This window comes from Eucyclogobius newberryi, unplaced genomic scaffold (genome assembly GCF_026437365.1).
Source record: "Eucyclogobius newberryi isolate DKJ021-1_F unplaced genomic scaffold, fEucNew1.0.hap1 SCAF_16, whole genome shotgun sequence".
NCBI lineage: Eukaryota > Metazoa > Chordata > Actinopteri > Gobiiformes > Gobiidae > Eucyclogobius > Eucyclogobius newberryi.
Window position 1 is genome coordinate 6,778,101 of NW_027315790.1, and position 23,363 is coordinate 6,801,463.

The following is a 23,363-nucleotide window of genomic DNA, read 5'->3' on the forward strand; positions in this document are numbered from 1 at the left end:
ATTTGCAAAACATATCTTTGTAATCGTCACTTTTCAGAGACACAGGGACACATCATTGAGCACATCATAAATGAACGCACGCACGCACGCACGCACGCACGCACGCACGCACGCACGCACGCACGCACGCACGCACACACACACACACACACACACACACACACACACACACACACACACACACACACACACACACACACACACACACACACACACACACTCCAGTGTTGAGGAGGATTTCTTTGGATGTCAGAGTATACAGTGCTGCCTCATTACCAGACAGTAATCCTATCATGCTAGTGCTAATACATAATGATGCAGGCCTTATGTCACACACGGGCTGGAGACGCTTCTATCAATGGTGTCATCAAATGCACAATGAACAATGAATGAATACACAGGGCTCTGCATTAATCCTGGATTCCCTGATCAGATTTGTGGTGATGTCAGTGAGCCCCTTTCCCACTTGTACCTCCTTAGCACTACTCAAATGTACTCGGGATTTCCCATGCCACAGATTGTTTTCCACTGGAAATAGGAAACATTGTGTGGAATATGCAGTTATTGTGTTAAACACTCTAACCTGTCCTGTTTGTTTGAGTTCAGCGGGAGGACTGGTCCAACTCCTGGACAAAACACCCCGAGTGCCCCGAGAGAGTATAATTATACGTTATTATAATAGTAAAAGTTTGAATAATATTGCAGTAAATGTACTGGGCTCAAATACAATGTTCTTTAAGATCTGGATTTGCCTTCAGCCATCCCTGTTGTTGTTCCTGCTCCTGCTGCTGCTCCTGCTGCCCCTGCCCCTGTTGCTCCTGCCCCTGCTGCTCCTGCTCCTTCAGGGGATGCTGGCCCTTCTGCTGCACCCACAGGTGTGTAAAAGCATTTGGTTGGATTACAATTTGTTTTTTAGCCCGTGTCATCTAAATTGCAATGTGTGTTTTTTTTGTAGGCCCACGAGGAAGAGGACTTGGAGCCAGAGTCCTCCAGCTTTGAGAGGGAGGTGCTGGCAGCACTCTAGGACTGACCCTCCTCATGTTCCATCTGCTTCGTCTCCTGCAGAGGGTTCCAGCTCATTCAAAAGAATGTATAAATTACTATATGAAAATAGTTCATTTGATTTCAATCTGGAACCACTGGAGCTGCATCTTCTGCAGGAGAAATGGACTCCTTTTTCCTCTGTGTCCCCCACTCTTCCCCAGGCCATAGTAGTTAGTATATAGTTCTGTATTTATATATTATTTTTATATATAGTTATTTATTTTTCTATTTTTCCACAAAATAAATTACATTTTATATTATAAAACGTGTGTCCTGTTTACATGCAACTTTTTCATAAAATACTGGGGAGTTTGTGGGAAAATCAGTGGCTAGATAGAAAATCGGTACCGGAAAAATCGGTTTTGGCAGGTCAGACCTCCTTAAAAACCGGAAATCGGTATCGGCCAAGAATTTTGGAATCGGTGCATCTCTAGTGGAGGATTGGCATAAGTGCAGCTCTTCTCTACACTCCTTTCACATGATTGTCTAGCATTAGCATTTGGTATCTCTGAGCAAACAGTCTCACATCTTCAGCTTGAGGTAGCATTCGGCCTTTATCGAGCTAACATTTGGACATGATCAGCTGGGGTTAGCATCTGGCTTCAGCGAGCTAACATTCTGGCATGATCAGTAAGAGTTAGCATCTGCACCTGTCTGATCCGTGCTCCTCATGCTCTCTGCCTGACTAAAATAACACACCAGCAGGAGGCCAAAGACTCAGCTTACTCTCAGAGCTGACAACCTGCACTGAGCGAGAGGTTAGGGCCTGACGGAAGAGCAAGTTCAAATCATTGTACATGTTATATTTTCATAGTTGGGATAAGAATGATTTGTGATTTGAAGGTATGGTTTAGTACAGATATCTGACAATTGTCTTACAATTACCGTTACTGCCGATATCACACCACAATGTTAACATATATTACAAGTGGGGCCCGGTAATTAATAAAATTATAATGGAGATTGAGATGCAGTCATGTCTAGTAGTGATATGCTTAGTGAAGTAGTGAATCTGGAAGTCTACAAGCCACTGTCTATGTGGTTTGGAGCAGTTTGGATTTTAAAGGAAGAAATGGAGCTATTTGCTTGTGTTAAATAACATTGAATAAAAATCAGTTTTGTGTTTCGTAAACAAAACGCTCAATCAATCAATCAATCAATCAATCCAGATTTATTTATCATTCAAAATGTACCCCAAAGTGCCTTAAAGCCATAAAAAACACATAAATACAGAGAATAAAAGCATACATAATCACATTAAAATGTAAATATAATAGCAAAATGCAGATGAATTTCCCTTGATCACATGAAAAAGGGATGTTTTAGACAATAGACTTTTGTATTCGGACTTATTTTATTAAGAATCAGGATTCTTTTGCCTGGCTGGTTTGGTTTGTTTGGGTAATTGTGAATGTACAAGTGAACTCTGGTCTGGTTGGAAAGATCGAAAGTAAGTGCAACCACAACCTGCACTTGAGTTTGTGCAGGTTGTGGTTTAACAAAGAAAATTTGTATTAATGTATTGTGAATCGCATCAAATGGTGAGGGACCGTGTGATTCCCAGCCCTTACTGACAGTGTCAAAAAACGCACTGAGATCCAACAGGACTAAGACTTTGCCCAAGTCACTGTTAAGACAGATGTCATTTGTCACTCTAATGAGTCTGCGCTGTGATGTGATTGAAACCGACTGGAAAACATCATAAGAGTTGTTCTGTGTGAGGAAGTGGTTTAGCTGTTGGTAGACAACTTTTGCAAGGACTTTTTTCAATTTATTTGCCTTTTGTAAAAAGCTTAGAGTGCACATTAACATTCAAACCAACCAAACAATGGAGACAAGTTACAAAACACAGAAAGTACCAAAAACTTGTTTGACACAAATAAAATGCCTGATCAAAGTTTGTGACGGCTTGTGGGAAGAAGCTTTTAGCCTGACGAGATGTCCTACTTTTAATGGCACGATAACAGCTGGAACATGGCTCTGCCCCTGTGACCGCGGGTCCTTTGTGATGTGAAGGGCTCGGTTCTTCAGTCTACATTCAGAAAGAGTCAGGCAGGTTCAGTTTTTTTAGCTCAGCTGACCACAATATTAAAACTTTCCTCTCTTTGGCTGTAATGTCAAAAGCAGTGTGAGCCAAGAAGAAGATTAGAGATAGAAAAAGTGCAAATATCGGCTCAATATATCAACCAGCCGATATATTTGACTTATTTTTTATAAACACAGAAATTGAACCTGTTAGTTCGAAAAGGGCATTGCACAATATATGAAGCATATATATAATTATTATTATTGCAATTTTTTTTTAAATCTAAAGTTGTGTAATTGTAAATGAAAATCCTACACTGCCTTTGTATGTTTGGCAAAGTACAGAACAAACCCTTAACAAATTAATAAATTATAACTTTTCCAATTTTTTGCTTCCCTAATTTATCTCAGAATATTCATGACAATTTCATGCCATTAAAATTCAGCTGAAGCTTTCAACGTTGCATTCAGCGCATCACCAAACAGATTAATGATCAAGATTTCCAAAGCAACTGTGTTATTTACTGTTACAAAGGTCTTCTCTGCTCGCGCTCTGATTTCCATTCATCCAAAGGCAAACAAATGGCCTCTTCCGCGCTCCACAGTTGACGTTTCATCCTCAATAGCTGACAGACGTTAACAAACACACATATTTCCCGACCTGAGACCAAAGGCGGGGGCTGAGTGGATGTAATGTGGTGAGCGTAGCCTTAGCATGTACGCTACACGGTACACACCTAGCCCACAAAGCCGCAGTCGTGGGGCTGCTCGCTGGAGGCGTGCCAAATGCTGCACAGTGCTAGCAGACTGCGCGACAGGAGGAGAGCAAAGAATTAAGATGCAAAAGCTGCTGTTTGGGATGTTCTCACCAGTGTTCATGAATAATACACGGTGTTGGTTTAAAAAATACTGTGTGAAGCTCAAAGATAACAATTTATATCTGTGTAGAACTGTTAATGATGTTTCCCCATGTGAGACAATAAAGGAATATCTTATCTTATCTTAAATGTAATATTGGCCACAGAAACAAATCACCATGAAGCGAGTTTGACTTTGGACGATGTCACTTTTCTGGTGGTTCTCGAAACCTTGAGAAAAGAGTAGGGATACATGATATATGTATCAGTATTGGCCAAAAGCACCAATATCAGTCTGCCGATATTGTGCTACAGCAATGAAAGAGTTAAGCTGCTGTCCCTTCACAGAGACGAGTAGAAACAGGTCCACTGATGGAGACTTGCTGCTGCCATGTTCTAACAGCACACTCTGAATCCACTCTTTATACTGTCTTTAACAGTTTTAGATGTCTCATGTCTCATTCAATAAATGTGCAACCTATTCAAACACAATGATTTTTCACAGGAGGAGCTAGTGTTGCTTCTGCTGTTACAGAGGAGGCAGAGCAATACGATGATGAGGATGGGATGCACAAATATATCAGCCCAGAACCAATATTGGCAGATATTCACGTCATTGAATAATATCGGTATCAACCAAAAGCACCGATATCAGTCCGTCGACATTATACTCCAGTAATGAAAGCGTTAACCCTGCCATCCCTTCAGAAACAGGAAGAAAACAACAGCTCCGTGGACAGAGGCTGCTTTATTCTAACAGAACAGACTGTAACCTGTAATCCAGTCTTTATTCTGTGTCAAAAGACCTAGAAAATGTTCTGGAAAATGATTGGATATAATAGTGACAACGCTCACGACCTGCGATAGATGCAATGATTTTTAAGACATCATTCGAGTAGTTTTTCTCCTAAACAATCAGTTTAGACATGTTTACTCCAGATATATTTAGTCCTAGAGGTGTAAAGGAGGAGAGTGTGTGAGCAGACACAGTCTGAGGAGGAGCGACTGCTGTTACAGGAGGAGACAGAGCAACACGATGATGACACGTGGACTGGAGAGGTTCAGAGACACTTTAGTCTGAGGAATAATCTAAATAAAAGAGGACATTCACAGAATGGAAAAATGTGAAGGCTAATTTGACTCTAATAAGGATTAATCATATTACAGCCCATAGCCTAAGGCTAATTTGACTCGAATAAGGATTAATCATATTATAGCCTATAGCCTAAGCTATATAGCTAAACATAGTGCTAAATAAATGACAGCCTTGTCAAATTTGATCCTTTTCTTTCCCAAAGATTATTCTGTGTTTGATCTGGTTCTATACATCTTAACTCTGATTGTATCTTTAGTTTGGATTCAGAAAGACTTAAAAATGAATCACTTTACAGCAATATTTCTTTGTTCAGAAAATACAAAAGTGTAAACAAAACAATATAATTCCAACTAATATTGGTTATTGAAGAGTTTATAACATTGGTCTTAGCATAAAATGTCTGCACCGTGCATCCCATGATAAACAGATGTAATGCCATACTGTGGAACATTCCTGGCAAAGCAATGACATCTCCAAGGAGACCATCCAGCAGAAAAGTGACATAACATGAACACAGCTGATGATGTTTTTAACCTAGTCCTCAAAACTCATGTACACAAGAATGAACATTTACACATTTATGACGCCACATCATTCACACAACAATACACATGTTTTAGCAGCATTAGCAAGAGTCTCAATATCCATGAGCTGTAGCAAGCATTAAGCAAGTAGACCCAATTCCAACTTTCCTCTGCAAATCCATGGTCTAAAATGTTTTGCTTTTGTCTGCAGATATAAGAATACTTTTGTTTAACCATAACATGTTGATTTTACTATTCATTTTCCCATCAAAACATAATTAAATACATACATTTCTGGATAACTGCAACCGTTATCTGGATTATGCAACAACTCTGACTGAGATCAAAATGAATAACACATTACGCTTTCAAAAGTCTACTTGTTATTTTGTCCGTTCTGTGGTTAAACAAGCCCAAAACAAGCCATTGTTGTCGGGCGGCTCGGGCGAAAAGCTGACGGCCTGCTGGGACAATGCCGCTATTGTTCCCAGTCCCGAGCCGTGTGGAGGAGGGGGGGATGTGGGGGGTTTGAAGGGGGGCTCTGGACTGGTTCACTGCCACGGGGCTCCACCACTCACCTTGGGGGGTTTGAAGGGGTAGTCTGGAGTGAAGGCGATGTCCAGGAAGAACACTCCGCCCTCGTACACAGAGCCGGGGGGGCCCAGGATGGTAGACCTCCACTCGTAGATGTTGTCTCCTTTGGGGCCCGCGCTGCATTACAAAAAAAAAAAAAAAACACAGAGAGAGAAACAGGATCAGTTTAATCTGGAGCAGCAGGAGGCGCAGAGGTAAAGGAGGGTTTCATAATGCGACTGGATCCTCCCCACAGCGACAAGCCAGAGCAAATAATGAGCCAGGTAATCAGCCGATAAATTAAGCACGTACGTCCAAGTGTTTGTACGTCTAATGTGAGGAAACTAGTCGGGAACCTGTGGCAGAAAGGAAATGGCATACGACGTAGGACTAAAACTGGATTGAAATGTGACTAAATCATGGCAAATGTAGTAGAAAAGATCATCTGGTGTCTGTTATAAAGCCAGCGTACGTAGAAAAATGTTACGTTTGTGATCTTTCCATCTGACCAGCCATCTGATCGAATTTCATTGTACAATTTGCATGTATCATTTATATAACTATAAAAAGATAGCTTCACATGCTGCCCAGTGGTGGAGTGGTTAAGAAGAGTTTGAATCCCGACTTCGACAGTTTTACTGCATGTCCTTCCTTCTCTCTCATCCCCGTTTCACACTTTCCTCTCCTGTCTAATAGCAATGCAATCTTAATGACTTCACATGAGTCCGATCCAAAAACTCAGACACAAGGAAGAAGACTGTGCTCAGAGAGATGAGAAATGTGTTTGAGGAGGTTTGTGAAAATGTATGTTTTGTCGGTACGTACAATTTAAGTAAGAATTCTGCGAAAACTTTTATAAATGTGACAGAGTTTTAGAAACCAAGACGTTTCAACTTCCATCTGAAAGTCATTTTGAATGTGATGGAAATGGTTTGAGCAGCAGCAGTAGTTATATAACTTTGTCAGCAAGATGAATTCTGGTGAGTTTTGTGTGTTCACGAACTCTCGAGAATCAATCTTGTCAGGCCTTGATTCGTTTGCAGTCAGATGGCAATTAGGGCCCGCAGGCGGGACTGGAACCAATCACAGAGCAGGATTGTGGTTTGGATGGAAGTCAAAACAACGAGAACTAAACCAAACATCAGAATCAGAAAGTGTTTATTGCCATTGTCAATGAACAGAATTCACAAACTTTGGAACTTTGTCTTGGTGATTTGGTGCAACATAAAACAATGAACAATGAATGTGTCAAAAAGAGAAACTATTTAAATCTGCTATGGATAAAAATAACAATAAGCTATAAGAGAAAAAATAAGAATAAAAATAAAAAATAGGCTTATTATGTTCACAAATTTACAGTTGAGTTTACATAAGTAGTGCAGAAAGTGAACAGTGCAGTGAGTCATTAAATTATGGTTAAAGTGACAGTGTTCATGAGTCCAACGGCAGAGGGAAAGAAAGTGTTCTTGTGGCGGGAGGTTCTGGTTCTGATGGATGAGGGGAGTGGCCTCCTGACTGAGGGGAGTGGCTCAAACAGTCAGTGTCCAGGGTGAGAAGGGTCGGGTGTGATCCGACCTGTCCCAGAGTCCTGGAGACGTTCAGGTCCTGCAGACGTGCACAAAATGGCACTCTGTACATTTTGTGAATGAGAAAGACGACGGTGCGTTTCTGAACACTGGATTTAACACAATTACAACTGTTCTGCTTCTTCAGTTGTTGTGACACTTGGACCAATCAGCGTGAAGTATTTTTCAAACGTCCCAGTGGCTTTCAGCGAGAGACGTCCCAGACTGATTCATGTGAAGAACTCAGAGACACAGATCAGTCTGGTGTGAGCAGGTTAACAGTTTTACTCTCTTGACCTTAAATTGGTCCCATTCTTACAGTTGGGCCGTTAAGGCCTATTAAGGTCTGAACACTGAAGTACCTCATCAGCATTTGACTGGTTTGATTTCTGCCAAGGTGTCAAAAGGCTGAAGTACATTAAAGGAAAGTTGTTTCCTATTTATTTTCCTATTTCCTATTTAAAGAATAGTTTTCTTTCAGCTCTGAGATGACGAGACCTAAATAAACCTTAACGACCCAAGTGGTCAGAGTCGAACTCCGGAGAGTAGAACTGCTGCTGCTCAAACCATTTCCATTAGATTGGAAATGACTTTCCGATGGAAGTTGAAATATATTGATTTCTAAAAACCTCTGGAACCTTTTCTACTATGACCCATTACTGGACAAATGAGGGACTACATCAACATGGATGATGTAGTCCAGAAGCTGTCCATAGTCAACTGGACAGTGTTTTTATTGCCCAGAGGACTTGCTAAAGGGTTTTCTACCTTGGATAACGTAGATGTTAATGAGGAGAACTAACATAAGTACATTCGTCTCTGAATTCAAAAAGAACTCCAAAGTACCACTAATTGTAGAAATACTGACCTAACATTTAAACTGGATTTTGATTCTAAGGAATTTCCATACAATGATATTCTCACCAAAATACTTTATTATACTTCTCTTTTTATACATCTAAAACAGGTCAAGCTCGTTTTCAAGACATTTTGTCCCGTTTATGTGACGTTTTTAGTAGTAGCTCTAGTTTTGATACTAGTTTTGGTATCAATTAGAATCTGATTTTCAATACTTTGGACAATCCTATAAGACACTGTATAACACGTATTGTATTCTGGGAACATTGCAACCCTCAGCACTTTAAAGATTGATTCCTGGTTTGAACAATTTACCAAATGTCTCTCCCTCTGCAAGCTCTACCCAATTTTACGCTTACATCTGCTCTGTAAACTGTAAATGTTTTACTTCAAAACAACCAATGTTAACAGAGCCACAATGGCACAGTAAAAAAAGTAAAACAGAACAATATTTAATCAAAAGGACTACAAAAGTAACCAAAACAAACCTAGCACTTACTTTTCATCACTGCACTGTGAAGCAATACATCATGTTTATTTTACCTGCCACATTTGACTGTAAATTGGACATTAGTGGTGTATTTTTTACAGTTTGGGAAGTGCAGAGGAGCGTAAAGCATACACAGCTGGGCGAAGAAGCGCTCTAATCCAATCCCATTTTGTGTTGGAATTAGGCCAGATGCCCCTGTTGGGTTCACTCCTTCACTCTCGTCACTTACACTCACAAAGCCCAGCAGAGGGAAATCAGCGAGCACCACACAAATGTAAAAATGAGCGAATGAGAGGGCTATTGAGGCATTATGGGAAGCGGCTCATGCTAGACTGCAGACGGGCCCCGTAGGTGGATAGAAATAGCCAGAAAGCGATGCTGGTTTGATGGGGACGACTTGGGAGGATATTCACAAAGCGGAGTAATGGGTTGACCTTTTGTGATGGATGCATAAATACAGTCTATTGATGTGTCATATCATCATAGCTCAGGATATCATCTGAACAAACAAGTGACTCGGAAGGCAGTGTCAGTATGTGACAGTAAAAGTACAGCTGTTAGAAGAATACATTCAATTTTGTGTTAAATATCGCTGACCAAATGTCTGTATTGACTTTGATAAGGTGAGACAGCTCCGTCCTGGGAGCTGGACTTCTTGATTGTTTGTTTTTGGATGAATGGAATCTTCCAGAGGAGTCCTGGCTAAACTCACATCTATGCTGGACCAGTCTCACCCCTGCAGGACGTTCTGTCTGCTCTGGACCATGAGTCTCACCCCTGCAGGACGTTCTGTCTGCTCTGGACCATGAGTCTCACCCCTGCAGGACGTTCTGTCTGCTCTGGACCATGAGTCTCACCCCTGCAGGACGTTCTGTCTGCTCTGGACCATGAGTCTCACCCCCTGCAGGACGTTCTGTCTGCTCTGGACCATGAGTCTCACCCCTGCAGGACGTTCTGTCTGCTCTGGACCAGAGTCTCACCCCTGCAGGACGTTCTGTCTGCTCTGGACCAGAGTCTCACCCCTGCAGGACGTTCTGTCTGCTCTGGACCATGAGTCTCACCCCTGCAGGACGTTCTGTCTGCTCTGGACCATGAGTCTCACCCCTGCAGGACGTTCTGTCTGCTCTGGACCATGAGTCTCACCCCTGCAGGACGTTCTGTCTGCTCTGGACCATGAGTCTCACCCCCTGCAGGACGTTCTGTCTGCTCTGGACCATGAGTCTCACCCCTGCAGGACGTTCTGTCTGCTCTGGACCAGAGTCTCACCCCTGCAGGACGTTCTGTCTGCTCTGGACCAGAGTCTCACCCCTGCAGGACGTTCTGTCTGCTCTGGACCATGAGTCTCACCCCTGCAGGACGTTCTGTCTGCTCTGAACCATGAGTCTCACCCCTGCAGGACGTTCTGTCTGCTCTGGACCAGAGTCTCACCCCTGCAGGACGTTCTGTCTGCTCTGGACGAGAGTCTCACCCCTGCAGGACGTTCTGTCTGCTCTGGACCATGAGTCTCACCCCTGCAGGACGTTCTGTCTGCTCTGAACCATGAGTCTCACCCCTGCAGGACGTTCTGTCTGCTCTGGACCAGAGTCTCACCCCTGCAGGACGTTCTGTCTGCTCTGGACGAGAGTCTCACCCCTGCAGGACGTTCTGTCTGCTCTGGACCATGAGTCTCACCCCTGCAGGACGTTCTGTCTGCTCTGGACCATGAGTCTCACCCCTGCAGGACGTTCTGTCTGCTCTGGACCATGAGTCTCACCCCTGCAGGACGTTCTGTCTGCTCTGGACCATGAGTCTCACCCCTGCAGGACGTTCTGTCTGCTCTGGACCATGAGTCTCACCCCTGCAGGACGTTCTGTCTGCTCTGGACCATGAGTCTCACCCCTGCAGGACGTTCTGTCTGCTCTGGACCATGAGACTCACCCCTGCAGGACGTTCTGTCTGCTCTGGACCATGAGTCTCCTCTCTGTGTGAAGGAGAGGTTTGGAAGGTCTTTCCTTCTTGCTGCTGTCAGACTGTAAAATGAACACTTTTATGTGCAATACTGTACATAAAAGTGTGCAATTTTATCTCTGGTGCAATCTTTACTGAAGTCCATAATCAAAATCATAACCATAACCACCTTTTGTATACAGTATATAACTATATAACACTTAAGTCACTTTAACAGCTGATTGTAGGGTATTTATACTGTCCATAAGCTGCACTGTTACATAACCACGATCATAACCACTTATTGTATATAAGAGTTTTGATGTTTTGCTAGAGCTGCAGAGTTGTTAGATTTAACTATTTTAAAGTTATTTATCTTGTTTTATTGCATGCATCTATTCCCCTGCTGCTCTTGAACTGTGCATTGCAACACTGCAATTTCCCCATTGTGGGGAAACATTTTTTTAGTTAAAACTGTAATAATACCGACTTAGATTTAGGTATCCACAAATTGTGTGCAATCTGTCAAAATGTTGTTAGGGCCAAGACTGTAAAGTTTGTTGTGTGTAGTGCTACTTTAATTACAGAGCTTTATGTCTCTGTGGGAGAAAAATACATTTGAAGAAAACAGCCTTTGAAGTTACAATGTCCCATATAAATCTGTGGATGCAAGTAGATTGAATTAAATTTCTTTAGCTGCAGATTGAATATTGTTGTTTCGAGCAAACTGACCAATAATTAAAAAAAAAAAAAAAATGGTGTTGTGATCATCAAAAAAAGGGAAAACAAATATATTTCAGTGACCAAAACATTACAGCTTAGACTTAGGGAAACATGATAGAATATGGTACATTACTATCGCCAAAGTACAATTATTAAACATGCAATATTCATACACACCGTCGTCTCCCTACCAAGAGTAATTTGTCTGTTTGCTCAAAACAACCCGCAGCGTCACATTTATTTCAGTCCTGTTGAAAATTTCATCACATTAACTAACAACTAGTGCTGGTCCAGTCCACAAACGACCGCTAATGGCCTTAAGAAAACCCTTTTAGTCAAATCCTATTGCGAGGTAGACGTTTCAATCAGCGCCTGGACCCTTAAGGCTAGCTAACCACTCATTTTTCTCCCTTCCACAGCGTCTTACCACATCTGCTAATGTTTAAAGTCCCTCCTCATCACCTTACGTTTCCCCCCTTGGAGAAGCCTGGCACAGTGGCTGACAGAACAACAGATTCAGGCCTAACAGAAGACAAGCATCTATATTTTTACCTTGCTGGCTGTGGAAAGCTGTCAGAATGATAAAGAGCGCAGGGCTCTGAGATTCACCTCGGGGTGTGCAAACTCTTATTTATCCTCGACAACTTGACTTTTTCTTAGATTTACTTCAATGGCTTATGGTTATCGGGAACTCTTCCTGACTGCTATGAGAATGCTAAACTGAGTGTGAATGTGTGTGCAAAAGAAAGAGATTTGTTGTTTTTTCAAGACTGTTGTTGTGATTTTGGGCCTTACAAAAATAAATTGATTTGATTTGATTTGATTTCACACTGTAAGTATTTCTTCCCTGAAAAACAAGTCACAAGTAATTAAAACTGGTCAAATAAAATCCAAACCCCTATACTGTAATATTAGAGTTGCCCAAGTTAGTATACTGGGACCTTTCTTTATTTCTAATGATCTCTCAAATGAGTGCCAATTTCCTGAAACATTATATATTTAAAAAAAATTATCAAATCCATCTTGATGTAAACATTATCCATATAAAAATGTCTCTCTTACTTTGGTAATGGTTTAAAATGACTGGTTTATATTAACTGTTTATGTGAAAAAGATAATAAATGTATTTTCACTCACCCAGGAAGCAGCTACAAACCCAGTCACCTTTCATTGTCTGATTTACACCTACCACCAATTTAGGAGTGGTTTTGGATTCACATATAAGCTGCATTTGGCAAACTCGTTTCGTCTATAACAAAATCCTGTTGTACTTGTCCCTGTCTGTGTCACACACCAACCTGCCTGTCCAGTCATTCACCACCAATGATGTGCCGCAGTTTAGGGTCCGACTAGACAAGAGGGCATTTTAAACTCATTGTAGACTTCCTGGCTTGGTCTACCACTGAACGGTGTTGTCTAGGTGAAATGCAGCGGAAGAAGATGGATGGATAGATCTAGATTAGCAACAGCTTTCGACAGAGATCCTTGTTCCACACCTACACCAGCTCTGGAACGATGTCCTCCTCTGTTTGAGGACAGTTCTGATGCCTTATCTAAAAAGACACAGACTTTTCTGTCTGAAAGCTGCACTTGTAGGCACGGTAGGGCAGCACTCTCGCCACACAGCAAAAAGGTCCAGTGTTTTATTCCCAGTAACGTGGGGCCTTTCTGGGCATGTTTGCATGTTCTCTCTGTGTCTGCATAGGTTTGCTTTGGATGCTGCGGTTTCCCCTCCCATCAAAAACATGTACAACAGGCTCTTCCCCTCTGGGGCCAGGACCAGAAAAAGAGATACTACATCAGGTCAGTGGTCAGTGACTGTGAACTGTAGAGTGTGTGTGTATTGCTCTTGATGTGGAGGTTTTCTGCAGAACAGGAATCTGCTGAAAAACACATTTTAACTGAGCCTGATTCACATTTTTCCTAACCCTTTTTTACATAAAAATAAAATGAAATGTTACTAAAACTAACCAAGACTAGATACTCATTTGACCAGGTATCAATACTGTGGACGTTAATATACGACTTCTTTCGATCTGCTGTGGTATCAAACAAGACCAAGATCAAAACTGATCACAGTATCTTAAAGACAGATTTCCACATGACTTTTACAATTCCATTCCTTCTCAAATGAACAGATACATACATAACCAGAGTCTCATATTTATACTTTGGTACAAATGAATTTTAACAGTCATTAAAATAATATATTTTTCCCAGATGAATTCTTCATCTGAAGGATTAGCTTGAAAAAAGAAAAAAGTACATGGAGCTTAGTCCTTTAGCTTTCAAAGTTGTAAATTTTGTTTTAACTTATCATCAGCCAGGGGAGAATGCTATTCTTTTGCCGTCACGTTGGTTTAATGTCAAAATCTGCATAGCAAAAACACATTTAAATCCTTTCAAAATGAAGAGATGCATTTGAAAAAGCAAATACATCCAGGTGACATCGACACAGACTTGAATGTAATCTCCCCTTTCCTGCCTGCTCTGATCTCACTAAATGTCACTCTAATTGATGTAATAAACAGAGACTGATGTCGATGGAAATGAATGCATCAACCAAGCGTTCTTTGTCATGTTTAAAGCATAAAAAAAAAAGATGTCATCACTGCGGCGGGCAGACAGTTACAGATTCTGATATTAGGAGAGGAACGCTCAATAAACACTGCATTAGATTAGTATCAGGCTTGTGTGGCAGTTGCTTAGTCGCACATTTTTCTTCCAGGAACAGCGGCGTATTTTTACAGCTTGTGAAATCTAATATTTGTTTGACTCTGCCCTGCAATCGGACACCTTTGTAACACGGGTATATTAGAGTTTCACCTGTTCCACCTTTGCCGTTGTCAACTCGTTCTGACAACCATTTCTGCAGCATCAAAACAACAAACCGGAAAATAACAGCTTTTTATAAAATTGCTCATCCACAGCTCGTATTCAGTAAAGGTGTAATTTTCAGTCTCCATTCGTATTTGTATTTCCACTTAGAGTTAAGAGTGGGCGGCATGGAGTCACAGTGGTGAAGACTTTCTCCTCGTAGCAGGGAGCTCCAGGGTCTGATTCCCACAGTATGCATGTTCTCCTTGTGTCTGATTGCTTCGTTTTCTCCTACTTACAAAACAAGCAGATCTAGTTGGCCCAGTTGCAATGAATTAAATCTCTGTCTGATCTAAGAAATGTATTTGACAATTACATAAGATAAGATAAGATAAGATAAGATATTCCTTTATTGTCCCACATGGGGAAATTTCATTGGTGCAACGCAGGTAGATACAGAGGTAGATACAGAAGAACAGATCACTTATAGGAAGTCTGAAAAACACTTTCAGTAGAAGATCTCCTATAAATAAATAAAAACTCCCAAAGACAAATAAATAAATAAATACATAAATACCATTACCATTACAGGGCCATTACTGTTTTCTCTCCTAAATAAGGACTTGTCTTTTCTTAGGCTGTAGCATCCTATGTTGCACACAGTTATTGCTCTGAATTCTACCACAGTGCACCACACAATCACCACTTTATGCTCATCTTGGCTGTGGTGAGTTGTGCCATCTCTTGTGGCAGCTGTGCTTTCCACCAAAAGTGCACTGAATGACTGTTTCTTTCACACACGGGCAGTTGTTGAGCGAGAATAAGGGACTACAGTTTGTCAGGGGAAAAGAGCCAAAATAAAGTTTGACACCATGCAAGTGTTAAATAGCAGCAGAAACATGGATTTAAATGATAGTCGTCACCATCTCTAGTGCATGACGAAATCCCGAGATGTTTTATTTGTGTGCAACAGAAGCTAAAAAAAGGATGTGTTGGAAAGTAGAATGTGTCAATGTTCTTTCTCAGATAGAGTTCAGATGAGAACGTGCAGGACATGAGATGTATAAATGAGAACTTTTGAGTGAGAGATTCATTACCCCGCTATTATCTTAACATAATTAGAGGGTAAAGTGGCTGAGTTCTATTCCTGAGGCCAGGTGAGGACTTTCAGTGTGGAGTTTGCACGTTCTCCCCATGTCTGGGTTTCATACAGGTGCTGGCCATAGCTGGCAGGTTGCTCCGAGGGCATTGAACAATCCCAGTGGAATAATAAAGTACAAAGAACAGAAAATCAGCAAATTGTGAGACATCAGACTTCAGCCAACATTTCAGGCATTTGTTGCTGAATTCTAGATGAAATCAATAAAAAAAAAAAGATAAATTAAGCTCAGTCAAATGCATTCACGCTGCTTGTTTATTTGATATTTTAATATTAATAAATTATGCTACTGTGTTCAGCGATGCAAAGGGATGGTCGACAAACAATAATAGTCTATACAAACATGTTAATTATTGGTAATGCAAGAGTACTCTAACGCGTTACTTTTACAACACAGAAGCTGCAGTAACGTAATGCGTTAGTTTTCCAGGGCAGTAACAAAGTAACTTCACGAGAAACAGCAGTTGACTCTACCAGGCAAAAATCAGTCAGCTCAGTGGAGAGGCGACACGGTTCACAGTAAGAACGTTTTTAAGTTTTTTACTTTGCAATAAAAAACAATTGAATTCATGCAAGACTGTTGAATTTATTGTTGACCATTACAGGCAAAGCAATTATATATAAATGGACAAACACCCCCACCAGAGTAACTTGACTATTATTTCACTGAAAATAAAAAAGATGTGGGTGGTCATGCTAAACAACACAAATACAAATTGATATCAGCTCTGAAAAGTCCATATGAGTTGGGCCTTGATATTACGTGACACAACAGCAATATTGTCTTCAGAAAACCAGCAATGTCAACAGCCCATTTCTGGTGTCAATGTTCACTGCTTGTTTCAGACATTTAAACACAGAAACATATAGAGCAGAGAGCAACTCTATGCTTCTATCCAGCTGCGCCTGAGGGCTCTGAATGCTGAATCCACACTGGGGCAAGAGGGTGTCATGGCCGCCATTGTGCCTATAATCTCCAGCGACAGCTTGTTAGGCCCGACGCAAAGTCACCTGGGGTTGCCTCTGAATCCTCCTATTTATCAAAGCAGTGGTTGGCTGTTAGCTCTTTTCAAGCGCGACTCCCCGGTTGCACTTTCCAACACATTTAGACAAGCGGCGGTGCTGCACAAGCGCGGCCTTGTCGAGCTATCGCGGCAGCTGTCCCACTCAAGGGCACCTCTGCTAGACACATTCGCAGAGTAGTTAGGAAGCAGAGAGCGTCTGATGTGCTTAGGCATTCAGTGGCTCATCCAGGAGAAGGTTTACGGGTTTTCAATATTGACCTTGCAGAATCTCACTCCTTCAGCATTTCAGCTCAGAGAGCAGAGCCCGAGAGGTTAAAGGGCTCGAGGTTCCAGAAGTACTCACACACTAGGAGAGTTAAATAGAGCTGTACTTAGTTTTGGGCCAAATGTTCTTTTTAAAGTACAGTGCAAAGACCTTTGTCAAACTATTGGTGATAGGAGTAGCACTTATAACCCTTTATTCAAATGATATGTGCCGGCACCTAACCCTCGGCCATCCTGCAGTGCAATCCTAACCCTAAGGTGTTCTAGGCCAAAATGTGGCTAATTCTTGGTACTGTAGAAATGACATGAGCTAGATATTTATTTTTTAATGATAACTTCATCCAAACTCAAGCCTGCATGCGGTGCAATGGGGAGGTGCCACAGCTCTCTGGATACTTACATTAGAGCCCTACATTAGAGGCTACTTTCCTATTTCATGATTAGTTCTACGAGGGTTTTACAGGTGCAGCTCATGTGGGTGATCCACCGCAACAATATCTCTCAACACACAAGTTGCAACAGCGCCAGGCATTAGATGAAAAATGCTTATGAAATTAAACTTACTTACGTCAAGTAATAGACTTTGTGATCACTCTTCAATTATTATTGAGTATAGTGTGTTATGTTCTATTTCATGTTCAAAAGCCCAAACAGAAAACAGCAGTGCAGACACTTTGCTGTTATTGTGAGCCAAGACAAAGCTCTGGGACTCTCTCCAACTCTTTGAATTCACAATGATAAAAACACACACACGTACTCGCACACACACGCGCACACACACACACACACGCACTCGTACTTGCACTCGCACACACTTGTACTCACACACACACGCACTGGCATACACGCACACACACACGCACACTTGCACACGCACTCGCACGCACACGCACACACACACACACGCACTTGCACACACACACTCGCACTCGCACACACACTCGCACACGCGCACACACGCATTCGCACTCGCACACACTCACACTCACGCGCACACACACACACACACACACTCACACGCACTTGCACTCGCACACACACACACACACACACTTGCACTCGCGCACACACACACACTCACACGCACTTGCACTCGCACACACACACACACACACACTCGCACACTCGCGCACACACACACACACACTCGCACACACTCGCACACACTCGCACACTCGCGCACACACACACACACGTTTAGGGAGTGCCGAGAGACGCACAAACATTACACTTTCCACAGACTGCACCACCCCTCAAATGGACAGGGGCTCAAAAAATGATGGCGACACTTTTACGGTTCTTAACAGTGTTTTATGAATCTGCAACTGTCTGTGCAAAGACTACAAGTTAGTTGGAATAAATATTTTTGTAAAAGACTTACAACAAAAAGCTGTTTTGTTGGCTTACTGAGAAGTGATGACGGTGCTTTGGCATGAGACGTTAGGCACACAACAATGTATTTTTAATGGATGAAGCTGTTGCACACAAAAGAGAACAGGAATTGTCAAGACGTCAGTGTCAATGAACAACATAAAAGTAAAAGGTGCTGCATGCTGCTGTCAGTGGGTGGGCAGGGTTATTACTCAATCACTAGTATGTTCTTCCTTTTTCATTCCAATATAAACTAAATTATGTTAATCTTTCCACTGTTGGCTGTGTAGACAAGAACAGCTAAGTCAATTTGTGGTTTATAATGGCTTCAATTTGTATTGTGCTTTACAAGTTTAACAAGTTTCTCAAAGTGCCAAGTGTATAAATAAAATTAATGAATCACTTTGCCCCATTCTTCAATGCCACAACATGTCAATGCCCTGCAGACCCATCTCCTGCTGTTGGACAAGGCTGGATCTAACTCAGAAGCACCTTAGCTTTGGCCTGCTGTTGTCACATCACTACTGAATCAAGCACACAGACGTTGGTGCCAACAGTTATATTGATAGACTACATCTAATTTGCTATCAATATATTTTACTCTTTAAACATGTTTATTTTGAGTTAAATATGAGAACAACAGTTAATAATAATAAAGCTGAGTAAACAGGTTAGTGCAGAGAAACATCAAGGGCGACTGACTTTAATGTTAATGTGTTTGATGATTATGGCAGGTGCTAAACTGTAAGTGGCTTTATTCATAAGTTAGCTGGATTGATGAAAATATGGTCAAGCTTAGGTCTAGCCTGATTGACACAAACTTGGTAAATGACTCAAATTGGAGAATGAGAAGGTTGATCGACCCTTAACATCTAACACCTAACACTTAACACCTAACACGGTACATTCTAGCTGTGAGGCATTCCATCCACTTTTGCCTTTTTTTTTAACCACAGATCAGCAGTGACTTCCGCTGTGTTTACACCTCCAGTCGAGCGGCAACTCTGTTCACTTAAGTGGAAGACAAGGGAATTATTGTTGCTAAAATATGCTATAAAGTATGTTTGTGTAAAATGTCCAGTGTTCATATGCATCAACAAGTCAACAACGGCTTTATAGTCTGTGTAGAACTTCTTTTCTCTGGAGGTCGGCAGCCCTGTGTTCACTAATACAACCGGTAGGGGGGGGCACTCTTAAGCTTTCTGGAATAGAAATAAAATGTGTCAATTGCTTATTTATGACTTGTCAGAGTAAAATGTCCTTTAAAGGAATCATATTTACACACTGAACACTGAGCGCGATAATCCTGCTTAACAGAAGATCTTCAGTAAACACACATTAAGAACTGAAAAATCACTGGAGACAGCATATTTTTTTTTCCACTGCGAGGCAAAATGACAAAGTGCCTGCTGTAAACGGCACAATAACACGATGCACTCAGAACAAGCTGGAGGGGGATCCGGTGAGTCAGAGGAGTGAGTGGACTAAAGAGCCGTGCTTTACTCCGGCCCTAGAGGTTAGCCCTGACCTCTGCAGAGCTGGATGTGGCATCATTTATCACTGCCCCCATGGGCGTATCAATAGCTGCGTTAGCTAATCAATTTAGCTAATGAGTCTGAGTGGCAGAGAGCGGACACACTGTTTATCTCCATTAGGCCACCAACACCAGCGCTAAGGAACTGTGGAGTTACAAAAAAAGTTATTAAAGGAGACATATGCTTTTTTCAATGTACTTAGGATTGAGCTATAACACAAGTAGAGCATATTTTTAAATGTTGTTCATTGTAAGCCTCAATACTGATCTAAAACGGCTTAGTAATATTAACAGGTCCAATGACTTCCTGTTCAAAACTGCAGAATTGATAAGCCCCGCCCACCTCTTCATAGTGACATGACATTGTAATTGGCTCGAGCCTTCCAGAATGGAATGGCCGAGACATTGTTCTGGCCATGGTTTCTTATTATTATTGTTTTGCATGGTAAAATTTTGCCACAACTCAGGCATTTCTGATGAATGTCCCACATGGGGGCATAGACGCAATCGGCTCGGCCCAAACTCCAATAAAATGGAGGTTGCGAGAACGCCCGTCGCAACAGTGCCGACTAGTTCAAAAAAGAAAAAACATGAAACGCTTAATCTTTGGCCTAGGCACATGAAACTTGGGACAGTGATAGAGCTACCTTTGACCTCTGACCTTTGAGGAGTAAAACACACCTGGCAGCATCGCTCTATGATAAACAGGAAGTCAGTCATGTCGAATCAAAGTGGCACCGCCACGCTTGACTTTTTTTTTTCTAAAATTGTACTTGTCCTAGGTTTTTTGTCCAATCGAGCTCAAAACAACACTTTTTGCCTCTAGAGACATTGAAATTTAATAAATATCCAAAAGAATGTTGATATTCTTTACGGTCTTCCCGTAACACGCCCTCAAAAAAGGCTTAATTTTCTGTTTGTCACGCCTATTGGAAATGATCTACGGAGCTCATATTTCACTCACTAATGCGTTTTTATGTCTGATTGGAAATAGAGGGAGAGAGAGAGAGAGAGGGAGGGATTGTAGGATTTTTGAAGCGTTTCCACTCTGTAGCCCGGGTCATTTTGTAGTCTCACTCCATTTTTGTAGTTCCTCCTCTTTATTTTCCTGCCTCTGGACAGGCGGGAAGGCGGTCGCACGGGAAGGCGGTCGCGCGGGAAGACGGTCGCGCGGGAAGGCGGTCGCGCGGGAGGCGAGAGCCATCATCGCCGCTACTGCGGCTTTAATTTAAATTATTTTTGTGTGACATTTTACAACCATGTGTCAGTCTTGCTTTTTCAAATAATCACAGGCAAGTACAGGGATGTAGGCGGGGATAGGGGGTAGGAGAAAACAGGAACACTAGCCTCAGTTGCAGGACAATACTGTACACTACTCAAAGATGCAGGAATAAATCAAAATACAACTTTGAGTAGACTATGATTACGGAACACTGTTATAACAGCTCATTAAAGATTTAGCATAATATGTCCCCATTAAAACTTATCAACCCTACTGTAGGTTTTGTAATATTTAAGAAATAACTAACAAAATCCATTCATTGTAATGTAGACTGTCACTTACTGTTCAACAACTACACGAGCAACAATAGTGACAATACCAAATACAGACAAAAGACCTGGAGAAAAGTAAAGTGGTTCAACGGCCCAAATGTGCATATGTATTTATGAACGCTAATGACACCTGCAAGCTAATGCTACTGTGCTACAAATCTACAAAACAATATGTTTACTTGATAACACCACAACTCCAGTAAGACTCAGTTGTGACTCGACTTGGATTAGTTATTTGAAATACACATAATCCACCAGGAAATGTCTTAAAAGAGGGAAAAGTAAAAGTATTTCCTCCTGAATCAACATAGTATTTTCACCCACAACACTACTGACATGTTGCTGACGGTATCTACTCCAAATTAAAAGCAGATTTTCCGAAAACAATCTTTTTGCTTGTATTATGGTGACCTTAATTACATATGAATACCCCAAACCCAGTGCTCAAATTGCCGGACTCCATTCACCACGCCTCACTGCGATTTGTCACAAACTGTAAGACTCACCGCTGTGAACCGTACACAGGCCGGGCAGCACTGGACACTCGCAGTCTGAGCCACCGGTGCTTTATTATTTACAAGGGTATCGTGTGTCTGCTCCCTCCATATCTTTGTGCATAGATTCAACTTAAAGCAGATGGTACAGAAAGCATCACGGAGAATACTGTCCAAGTGTACGCTCAGAGACATTTCAATATTCTGCTCCCTCAACATGGAATAACTTACAAAAATAACTCATTTCAATGGGTCAGTTTGAATCTATGTTGAATGTCTGGAAATGGGATCTGTGGTTTGTAACTGCTTTTAGGGAACATTAGTTGTGACTGTCTAAATGTGTGGATTATCTGTGCTGCCGTCTTGGTCAGGACTCTGGTCAGGAATCAATGACAACATTGGTTTCACTCAAATTTCAATCTTCGTCAACCTCTAAACGTTATGATTTTAAAATTGACAACGCAATAAAAACAGAAGACAATCTTTTAAAAAATGGGTAAAATCCTGAAACAAGGACTTATGGTATTTAGGTTTTCCAGGACTTCGATGTCGAAAGCTTCTTTTGGCCAGTCTCCTGATCCTGCTCGGACGAGACAGCGCGCTGTAAAGGTCATTTGCATGTCTTGACTGAACATGTTGACACTGCGGGCATGGATTAACCTACACCGGTTTCCAAGGGCGACAGGGGAACAGTGGGCCCCTTATGTGCCTCACTATTCGGCAACACAGCGCGGTTTCCCAGACACAGTCGTAAACATGTGCGGTTAGCATGCTCATGGCTAGCGCTCGTTTAGGATGATGTATTGGGTGCTAAGTGAACCTTCGCGAGAAGCCTGTTTTTCATTGGAGTCGCACCTGTAATGCGGTTATATTTAGAATTGGGATGGGACATAATAACCATTGCAGTGCAGTGTGAAATCAGACACTTAAAGGTGCAGTGGGCGTAATCATGCCTCTAAACAAGTGGCATTGCCTCTCATGATAGTTAAATAATAACGTTTGCTAGTCATTTACGTGCCTTACACTCATACAATTATTTATTTGACAAACACAATTTAATAAACTGTGCAATGTGAATTAATTTAATCTGACATTATCACCTGTTTTAATAATCCAATTACACACTAGAGCTGTCACAAACAATATAAGTGGCAGTGATTATTTTTTCGATTAGACGACAAGTCAAATCATTTTTGTAATATTTATCAAATAAAGGTCCCAATATGGTGACTGAAGGCCTCTAGATAGAGAATATTTATGATAATTATTGATCAGAAACAGTCCTTTATTTGTTACGTGTTGATTTAATAATGCCACTGTCTTTGCTAAAGAAGGCTTTTCTGTATGCGTTTTAGAGTCTGCATAGTCCAGAGAATGATTACATTATAAAATTTCGATTACGATTATCTTTTTATAGTCGAGTAGTCACAATTAGTCAATTAATAGTTGCAGCACCATTACAAA

The 23,363-nt window shown here is 41.5% G+C and overlaps 1 protein-coding gene across 1 annotated transcript in view; it reads right to left on the minus strand.

Annotated features, from left to right (window-relative positions):
- Positions 1 to 23,363, minus strand: part of LOC140361624 (ubiquitin-conjugating enzyme E2 E2-like) — a 113,546-nt gene that overhangs the window by 22,000 nt on the left and 68,183 nt on the right. The window contains exon 4 of the mRNA XM_072447363.1: positions 6,125 to 6,257. Coding sequence (XP_072303464.1) covers positions 6,125 to 6,257 — 133 coding nt within the window. The remainder of the gene's footprint in view (positions 1 to 6,124; positions 6,258 to 23,363) is intronic.